This window comes from Procambarus clarkii, chromosome 22 (assembly GCF_040958095.1).
Source record: "Procambarus clarkii isolate CNS0578487 chromosome 22, FALCON_Pclarkii_2.0, whole genome shotgun sequence".
In the NCBI taxonomy this organism is placed as follows: Eukaryota; Metazoa; Arthropoda; class Malacostraca; order Decapoda; family Cambaridae; genus Procambarus; species Procambarus clarkii.
In genome coordinates, this window is record NC_091171.1 from 31538248 (window position 1) to 31548429 (window position 10182).

General features: G+C 51.3%; 1 protein-coding gene across 8 annotated transcripts in view; it reads left to right on the forward strand.

Moving 5' to 3' along the window:
• LOC123758649 (uncharacterized) overlaps positions 1–10182 on the forward strand; it is a 91826-nt gene that overhangs the window by 35195 nt on the left and 46449 nt on the right. For all 8 annotated transcript variants that reach the window (XR_006772921.2, XR_006772918.2, XM_045743203.2 and 5 more), the window contains one exon: positions 2930–3062. Coding sequence is in view for 6 of the 8 variants with exons in the window: in XM_045743203.2 (XP_045599159.2) it covers positions 2930–3062 (133 nt within the window). In the remaining 2 variants the exon portion in view is untranslated. The remainder of the gene's footprint in view (positions 1–2929; positions 3063–10182) is intronic.

A 10182-nucleotide genomic window follows, 5' to 3' on the forward strand; every position in this document is an offset into this window, starting at 1 on the left:
CGTCTCTCAGCTGAAGGTTTTTGACCAGAAGTTCGGAGTTCAAAGTTTTGACAAGTTCGGCAGGCCGACCAGGGTCGGGGAGCACGCTAGTGGTTCGACGATCCAGCTCCATTCGGACTGCTCCCCGGTGGTTCATTGTCTGAACCGTGGGGGTTCGATGCAGTCCTTGGCTCTTTGGGGCTGTTCACTTCGGGGACTTGTCTGCTGAGTTCTTGGGGTTTGGCTCTCCTTGCGGTTCATATCCAGGGATTGTACAACATCCTGGCAGACGGCCTGTCCTATTTCATTCCACTGTCCATGGAATGGACAGTCGATGCCGACTCATTCTGTTGGCTCTGCCAGACGTTCGGGTGCCTGGAGGTGGACCTCTTCGCGTTGGCCTGGTCGAGGTATCTTCCGGTGTATGCGGTGCCCTTCTTTGACTGCGAAGTCATTGGGGTCGATACCTTTCAACTGGACTGATTGAGGTGGGATTACATGTACCTCTTCACCCTGGTTCGGTTGTTGCTCCAGGTCCTGGCTCACTTGAGGACATAACTGGGGAGAGTAGTCCTGTTGGCCTCTTGGTGGCATGCCCAGCCTTGGTTTCAGGTGATGCTTGCTCGGTGTCTGAACCCAAGGGTCTTTCCACAGATCTACTGCCTCTTTCAGCAGATCGGTCCAGTCCAATACGTGGTTGGTTTGATCTTCTCATCCGATCTTCGTGTCTGGTCTTTTTTATGTGAGTTTATCACTGTTTGTATGGTGATCAGGTGGCTTTGTTGATGGTGTCCCTCCTGCACGTTTCGTCTCGGCAGCAGTATGAAGTTTCCTGGCGGTCCTTTCGGCACTTTTTGATTCTTCGTAGATTGTCTCTGATTTCTGATCGGGTTGTTTTGTCCTTTTTCTCTTGGTTGTTTCAGCACTGTCATCTTATGCTGAATACTGTTGCCTGGTATAGTGCAGCGCTGGCTCCTCCAGCGTCACATGATAATGCATGCCGCACAATCTTGCATTCGGTGTGGATGTCACTTCTGCTCCGTTCTGCAAGCTTTATCAGGCATTGTTTCACCTCTGGTCTGCTCATGCACTGCCTGGGCTATCCTGGTTGTTGAACCAGGTGCTCTCTCTTTCTCTCTTCTACTGGGTTTGTGGTAGCCCCTTCAGTTCAGAACTGTTTTTCTAAGGCTCTTCTCTTGTTGCCAGTGGCTTCTGGGGGTCGGGTCGTGGAGCTTCATGTTCTCCTCCGATGCAGAGGTTTCTGCTCTTTCGGTCCTGGTGGTTGTTTCGTTCGTTTGCAGCCGTCTCCTTCTTTTCAGGCTAAGAATGAGTCTGCTGCTTTCCAGAAGGATGCTTGGTTGGTTCGACCGGGTGTGCATCATGTTTTGTGTCTGTGGCTCTTTGCCGTTATTTGCACTGTTATGGCCTCTGTGGCACAGGATGTGCTTTGGGTTGACCCAGTTTCCCCTTCTTCCCGGGTCGGGTTGAGGGTTTCCTAGGTTGTCCGCAGGATTATTTCGTCCAGCCAGCCTGCAGGTCTTTCCCCGTGCCCACGCCGTTCGTAAGTTCGGCATTCGGATGCTGTTTTGGTAGTGTCCTGGCCTATCTTTTGGGCACGGGGCTATTGGAGGTCAAACTGGGTCCTGGCTGCACTTTACCTTGTTAATGTTCCTAGTCATTCTCGGGCGTGTATAACCTTGGGTCGCAGGTTGCGGCCAGTTGTCTCGACTTTGAGTTAAGGCGTGAGTGACGACCGCCTCCCGGGTGAGTCCCTTTTCTTCTTATCTTTGGTTACGTAGCTCCGGGGAGCCGAAGGGGCTCTCCACAGAAAACCAGCGTTGAATGTAATGAAATGCCATTTTCTGGGTGAGACCCGGAGGCACATCCGGTTGGCGGTTTTTCACGTTTTTGATACTTTGCCTCAGATCTGAGGAGAGTTGCTGGCGTGGAGGTCTAGGACTTCCCCAGCCACCTTCCAGGAAGGGGAGGGGGCGTTGTGCAGACGGATGTGCTGCAGTTGTGGTGATGTCACACATCACAACTGCCACGTGGATGTGGTTGTAGTAGGGAGCCGATCGGCCGAGCGGACAGCACGCTGGACTTGTGATCCTGTGGTCCCGGGTTCGATCCCAGGCATCGGCGAGAAACAATGGGCAGAGTTTCTTTCACCCTATGCCCCTGTTACCTAGCAGTAAAATAGGTTCCTGGGTGTTAGTCAGCTGTCACGGGCTGCTTCCTGGGGGTGGAGGCCTGGTCGAGGACCGGGCCGCGGGGACACTAAAGCCCCGAAATCATCTCAAGATAACCTCAAGATATGTCATGTTTGTTTCCTAGTTTTTAATTGGAGAGTTCTGTCTGTTAGTTCAGCTTTTGGTTCACAATTTTTGACCAGCAGTAGTTTGTTTTGAGATTCCTACCTTTCTGGGTGCCTGACCTGGCAGATGGCAGACAAAGACTGCTTCCAATTACACAGGGGTGTCTCTAGGCCATTGCTCCTTGTGCCTCTCTTGAGGGAGCTAGGTTCTGGCTCTGGTCCCCGGTAGGCTTAGAACTCCTTCGATTGACTGTTGCCACAGTCTAATATATACACATCAGCCCGGTATAGCTCCGGGGAGCCTCTGGGTCTCGCCCAGAAAATGGCATTTCATTACATTCAACGATGTTTTTTTATAAGTGGCATCCGGAAAGCATGTGGTCGTGTGTGTGTCACAGATAAGGAGAAGTTTGTGTTAAGAGAGTAGAGTTGATGATGCGAGTTGAAAGGGTTAAAGTAAGCATTTCTTCTGGCGAAGGAGCACATTAGGATTTGTTTGTTAGTCCCTGTTTCTCTTATGAACATGTAACCTTGTAGAATTGGCCCAAAAAACTAATAAACTTTACATATTTATATCCTTATTAGTACATCAGTCATTTTACATTGAAATTATTTCCTTTTATCTTTATTGTATAGCACTGTGTAATTTGGGGCTCAAGACTGGGGAGCAGCAGGCTTTTCAAGTTGTCAAGATGCTATTAGGTGGAAGAAAAGCAATGAAGAAGTGGTCCAGCTTGTCCAGAAAAGTGTCACATATTCATCACAAAAGGTGAGTGAGGATGAAAAGCCAGAAAGTTGCAAACGTTTTATTAAACAGTGATCTAACCTTAAATTAGTAGATCCCAACCAGTGGGTTGCAACCCACATGGGGATCACTAAATGTTTTCTGGTAGATCATGGAACCTAAATTTTGAGTACTAGTATATCTGAATCATTGAGAATTAACAAATGGTATTTTGATTCTCAAATTACCACAATGTATCACTAATTAACTTCAATATAAGATCTCTAAGCAAACATGTTGATGATGATGATGACTTAATTCAACCAGTGAACAGTAAATTCTCCCTTGTTATACTTAATGAAACATGGTTAACAGAGAATGCATCTCAGCTCTTTAACATTTTGTTAAACATTTAACATGTTTAACAGTTTACACATTCTTTAACATTAACAACTCATTAGCAACTTCATGAGCAGAAGGGCACAGATTCAAGGTAAGAAAACAAAGGTACTAAAAAAAATATTAGAAAGTTTTCTTTTGCAAACAGAGTGGTAGACGGTTGGAACATGCTAAATGAGGTGGTGGTGGAGGCCAAAGACCAAGTGAATAAAAGAATAAAATAAAAAAAATGCAATTATGAATACAGCAACACCCATATATACCAGTTTTCTGGGGGGAGCCCCATTGGCTCCCTAGAGCTATCTAGGCTGATATTACTAAGTGAAAGGAGTTCATAGGCCTACCAGGGACCACGAGCCAGAACCTGGCTCCCCTCAGAGAGGCACGAGGAGCAATGCCCTATAGAAACCCCCATGTGGTTGGAAGCATTCTGTGTCTGCCATCAACTGGGTCAGGCACCCAGAAAGGTAAGCATCCCAAAACAAACAACTATTCTAGTTAAGAAATTGCGACTGAAAACCAAACTAGTGGACAGAACTCTCCGGACAAAAATGAGCAATCAAGCATGACGTCACCATGTCGCCGCACCGCCGTCTGTGCAGCTCCACCCTCCCCAGGAGGGGGAAGGGGGAGCCCCAGGCCCCCGCGCAAGCTATCCAAAACCTCAGTTCTGAGGCTGATGCGCTAGGCTGAAGTCGTGTGCTCTGGCTCCGGTTTTTGTCTTCAGCTCTGTGCCCTTGTGGTGTGGTGGCTGTCTCATAGGGGGGTGCGCGAGCCAGGAGAAATCCTTCAGTACTCGGGGCTGCATGTGCTTAGGGTTACTTTCCCTAGGTGCCCAGTAAGTACTGCCCTTGGGGCCACCTTCCCCATGTTCCCTGGGTTTTGCCTCTGGCCGGTTGCTGCTCGACTTTCGGCCACCCTTTGTGTGCTGGGGTGTTCTGGCTCTCTTGTTTGCCTTAGGAAAAGAGGCAGTTTGCACTGGCTGGGGCGCAGGGTACTGCGCAGCTAGTTTTCACCTATCATGGCAGCCAACTCTGTTCCGCCTGGGTATGTTGTCCTCCTGCGGGGTTTAATTTTTGTTTTGGTTTTCCCTGTCTGGTGGGAAAGTCTGCCTTTGCTTGGTTGCCCCTTATCTGTATATCATCCACTACTGTATTTCGGGTGGTACCCCCCCCTGCTAGGTTATCGTGAGTGTGTATGTCCCGGGGGTTCAATACTTAGAAGGTTGTTGGTAGACTTGGGCGCCGGTTACCAGTACCTTTCCTGGGCTTCCCTGAGCGTGTGTTCTGTCTCAGGACCCTGGGAATCGAATCGTTCGAATCATGATCGTTCGTCATTTTGATTATACTTTCTTGTCCTCGCAACCGGTATTTGGGCCATAATTATATTTTCTGGGGGGAGCCCTGTTGGCTCCCCGGAGCTATACAGGCTGATATGCTAATGTCAGACTTTGGCATCAGTCATGTGCATGGAGTTCTGTAGGCCTACCGGGGACCACGAGCCAGAACCTGGCACCCTCAGAGAGGCAAGGGGAGCAATGGCCTATAGGAACCCCCGTGTGGTTGGAAGCATTCTGTGTCTGCCATCGACCAGATCGGGCACCCAGAAAGGTAAGCGTCCCAAAACAAACCCCTATTCTGGATAAAATTGCTACCTAATGCCAAACTAGTGGATAGAACTCCCCAAAAAGATACGAGCAAACTAGCATGACATCACACGTCACCGCGCCACTGTCTGCACATCTCCCCCCTCCCCAGAAGGGGGAAGGGGGAGCCCCAGACCCCCACACCGGCAATCCACACCGCAGTTCTTCGAGTGATGCTAAAGGTACCAGTTGTGTGCTCCGGCTAAAGTGGTTGTTTCAGCACTGCACCTAGAGTGTGGTGTTTGTCTTCTAGGTGGTGCATGAGCCGGGAGTGAGTCTCCAGTACTCGGGCTGCATGCGCCTAGGATTCCCTTCCCTAGGTGCCATGTAAGTACTGCCGTTTGGGCTTGGGGTTACCTTCCACAAGTTCCTAGGGTCCTGCTTCTGTTAGGCCGTTTACTGCTTTGTTTTCGGCCACCCTTTGTGTGATAGGGGCTTCTGTCTCCCTTGTTCGCCTTAGGGTAAGGGGCAGTTTGCACTGGTAGGGATGCAGGGTACTGCACAGCTTGTTTTCACTATTCATAGCGGCCGGCTCTGTTCCGCCTGGGTACGCTGTACTTTTGCGGGGTTTTCTTTTGCTTTTTGTTTGTCTGCCTGGTGGGGGTCTGCCTTTGGTCCTTTCCCCTTTTTGTGCTGAATTCTCTTCCTTCTTCCGGTGGTTCCCCCTGCTAGGTCCCCGTGAGTGTACACGTCCCGGGGGTTCAGTTCTTATAAAATTCTTATGGTAGACGTGGGCGCCGGTTAAAAGTACCCTGCCTGGGATTACCTGAGCGCGAGTCCTCTTATAGTAAACACTCAGGACCCTGGGAAACCCCTAGGGGGAGCGTGGGCCCGATCGATGTGGCCCCGGAGTCCCTACCTCGCTTTGTGCGAGTTTGAGAGTTGCTTTGTCCCCTTGTCTCAGGGTGACTCTCGGTTTTGCCTCTGTCTGGTGCCTGTGGGGTCAGTGACACCTTTGGCCCTGAGTCCTGCGAGTTTTGTTGCTTGTTTGCGACTCGGTTACCCAGTCTTATGCTGACTATGTGGGTGCGGGCAGCACAGGCGTTGCACTTTAGGCTTCGGTGGCAATGCTCTAGGTTGTTTGCTCCCCGGAAGCCCCGAGGCTGCCCTGATTTGATTGGTGGTGTTGAATCCCCCCTTCGTCTCTGCATTCGGGTCCTTCCCGTCTGTGGGTTCGCGGTCGGGGCGGGGTTTCCATGGTTTTGAGACTCGGTTGGTCTGGGGGAATTCCCCTTCCAGGGTAGCGACGGGGGCATTCGACCCTGTTCCTCCAGCCGTGTTGTAAGAGTCTGCCAGTGGGCACCCTTCCTTTGAGCTTTTCACGGCTGCCCCTATTTTTTTCCTAAGGCTGGGGGTTTGGGGGGATGGCTCGGCCCCGGGGCCTACCGTGTGGGTTCCCGGGGCTTGGGAGGGGCTGACTTGGGGGGCCTCAGGCCCCGTTGGACCCTGCCAGTATTTTCCTACCCTCTGGGCTGGGCTTGCGGTTGCGAGGAGTGTGGTTTTCCTTCCCCACTCTCCACACGAGTTGTTGGGCGTCGGCCCCTCCCCGGGTTCGGTTCCTTTGTCCCTTAAGCCCTTTGGTTCCGTCCTGTCGGTGGGTGCTTTTCTCCGTTATTCTCCCATTTTTTTCTTGGGACGGGACTTCACCATGATGTTCCCCTCTTCTTGGGGTTCTGCACGACTTTTGGTCTCGGGTGCGACTGGGCCTTTCTATGCCTTCGTCATTTGTACTTGCTCCTGTGTTCTCGAAGGTTCAAGATGGTTTTTGCTCCTTCCTGTATTATTGGAACGTCTGTCGTCTTTCGGTGAGGCTTCCCTCCGGTCCTTTCTAGGGCTTGTTGGTCCTCTTCCGTGTTTCCTCTTGGTTTTCAGCCCAGTCTCGTTCTTTTATTCATGTATCTTCTCTCTGTGCTGTCTCGGCACTGCTCGTTTTCCTTCCATATTCCTGGTCCGGGTTGCCAGGTTGGGCTGCTTGTGGCCCGGTTGGGCTACTTGTCGTGCAGTTGGGCTCCTTGTAGCCCGGTTGGGTTCCAGTTCGGTTCATTGTTTTCATTAACTGAGCTGGCTGTGTGTCATTGCTTATTCATTTTTGGCTTCTGTTTCCGTGCGTTGGGCTGTTTCTTCTCTTAAGCAAATCACTCGGGATGCAAACTGTTGGGCTACTTTAGTGTCATGCGCATGCGTCGTAGGCGTTTGTTTTGGTTCGGGTGATGTGCACATGTGCTGGTGTTCTCCGTCTGTGTTCTCTCGAGTGCTTTGCCTCTCATTCTGCTCATTCTCCAGTCAGTGCCCCGTTGTTCCTGGGGGTGTTCTGGAGTGCCGCTATGGGGAGGAAAACCCGCTATCGGTTTTCCCTGCGTTTTGGGTGGGGGGCGCCTCCTTCGCCTCTCCCCTCCTCTTCTCCTGTATGGGCGGCTCTGGCCTGCTTCCGCAGATGGTGCTCCCATTTTTCTGGGCTGCTGGTGCACGATACCCTCGCCGCCTCCGGCAGCACCAACCTAGTTCCATTGTCGTGGCCCTTCCGTGCCTATGTTCTGCAGGTGAGTTTATGCGGTCTAGCGTCTCCTTCGTTCGGGCGCTGGTTCGTTTTGGGGATACCAATGGGAGTACATTCGTACATGAGAACATGGAGCATATAAACAGGGGTGCCTGCAGCGGGCCTATTGGCCCGTACGTGGCGGCTCTTGTTCCTTGCTTCCTGTTTCGTACGTCAGAACACAGATGACTGCAGGAGACCTCTTGGCCCATACGAGGCAGCTCCTGACTATGCCCTTCCAGTCCCTCTCTGCATGTCCTGCAGAGGAGAGGGACTGGATTTCTCCTCTGCATTTCGTGGCCCTGCCTCCACTGTGTTCCAGGGTACAAAGGTGGAGGTGCCTGTTATGTGGTACTTGTTCCTGTGTTCAGGGGTGTTATGTGATGACGTTTTGCTGCGGTTTTGGTGCTGCGGTTGCGTGTTGGGATATGGTTGTGGCATTTTGTTAGGCCCTTCCGTGCTTCTTCCTGGGGGCCTTCTTTGTTTGGGTTCTTTGTTCCCATGATTTTCTGAGTCCCTCTCTCCTTGCCAGTCTTGCTGTACCAGGCTTCGCTTTTCCATGTACATTGGATTCTCTGTACTCTCCCTAGTTGTCCTCGCCTAGTAGTGCTTGTTGGGGTTGGGCTTTGGCTCTTAGTCCCGCCTCTCGCCTGTCATTCGACTTCTGTACAGGTTCTTGAGCTTTCTAGGCTATCTTCTCTGTTCTTGTCGCTGGGTGTGGGGTTGGTCTCCGCCACTTCCCTTCCTCATGCATTCCTATTGTCTCCTATGGACACTGCATTTGTGCTTCTGGTGTGCTTCTCTTTTCTACAGCTCATTTGGGCATTCAGTTCAACATGTTTCCCTCCCCATGTGTTTCTTCGCTTGTATTTCTCTACACTGTCATTTCCTCTGAGGATTTTGCTTGTGGTTGTCATGTCCCCTCTGGATCATCTCTCCCGAGAACGTATTGGGACAGGTCCAGCGGCTTTTGGTGTTGGTCCGGTTCCTTCGTTCCCGTTTTCTGCCTACCTTCTTCGTTCCTCAGCTTCCTTTTGTCCTACATATGTGTTTTGTTTGTGCCTTTTGGCTCTCCTATTGCCAGGTTTCGATTTTGGTTCCTGGCTTTCCCGGCCTGTTGGCGTTTTCAGGGTCTTGTGGTGTCCCTTCTCTGGAGTCTGTCGGGGTCTTAGTTTCCAACCTCCTGGTGGCTCGCTGGCATTGGGATGTTTTTCGGTATGGCACCCGTTCCATTTCCTTCTTTGTCGGCTTGATGGTCGCACCCAGGGTCTTCCCGCGGCTCCGCCTCTTCCTCAGCTCGTTTGGCCCTGCCTCGAGTCTCACCTTCTGTTGGTGGTTGGATGGCTTCGTTGCTGGTGTCCCACCTGCTTGCTTCTTCTTGGCGGCGGTGTGGGGTTTTTTGGCGGTCCTTCCTTTTCCTTTTGTCTCTTTTTAGGTGGCTGTGTTTTGCTTCTCCTCAGTTTATGGTGGCCCTTCCTGTTCTGGTTTTCTGCTCCTTCGGTCGGGGCAGTAGGTTTGTTCGTCTCCAACCGTTTCCTCCTTGCCTGGTAAAGATTGAGACTGCTGTTTTCCGGAGGGGTCCTTGGGTTTTGAGGGATGGTTGATTCGGCCGGGGGTGTATCGTGTTTTGTGGCCCGTGGCGGTTCTCCACCATCTTTTGCACGACCGTCGGCTTCTGCGTCCGTGGACGCATTTTGGGTTGCTCCGGTTACCCTTCTTCCCAGTCCGCAGGTATAGGTTTCCCAGGTCGTCCGCAGGATTCTTACGGCTAGCCAGCCTGCAGTCTATTCCCATGCTCGTGACGTTTGTACGTTCGCAGCTCTTGCCGCCGTTTTTGGCAACGTGGCCTTGGTTTGACATTCGGGTGGGCGGGGTCCTGGGTGCTCGTGGTCTCGTACCCGTTCCTGGGCCTAGTCAAGCCTGTGTCGCCTTGGGTCGGTGGTTGCAGCCAGTTGTCTCGGTTTTGAGTTGTGGAGCGTGCAGCGACCGAAAGATAGGATTTATGGCCCTGGTTACGAACTTTTATGCAAGTTCCTTTTCCATGCGGGTGTTTTTTAATTCAGGTGCAGGACACATCCGACTGAGTTTTCCTTGTGCATTACTCGGCAGCGTGTGCGTCATACTGTCCTACTGGAGCTGGTTGCGCTGATCCTGCTGGATGCAGTGTCACTGTTACTTCGCGTCTCATATTTCAGCTAGTGGTGCCCACTTCATTGGATTCTGTCTGGGCCCTGGCTCTTAAGTTTTCGTTGCCATTTCCATTTTGTCCTTGCTGTTTCCGGGGAGGCAGATTCTGCAAGCGGCATTCATTATCGAACTTCCTGGTCTCCCCCCCTCCCCCCCTCTCTCTCTCTCTCTCATCTCCGGGACTCTCACAGAATATGACGTTTCATTACATTGAATGCTTGTTTTTATCTGGTATACCATGGAGGGTGTCATATTATTTATAATGTGGCACACTTGAGTGGCTAATCAATCAAATGTAAAAATGACGACAAAATTTAAAAGAAGGTTAGGCTTGATAAAGCTTGGCCCAATCTCATTGGTTTAACCTCATTATGCAACTTCAATACTTTTTCATTGAT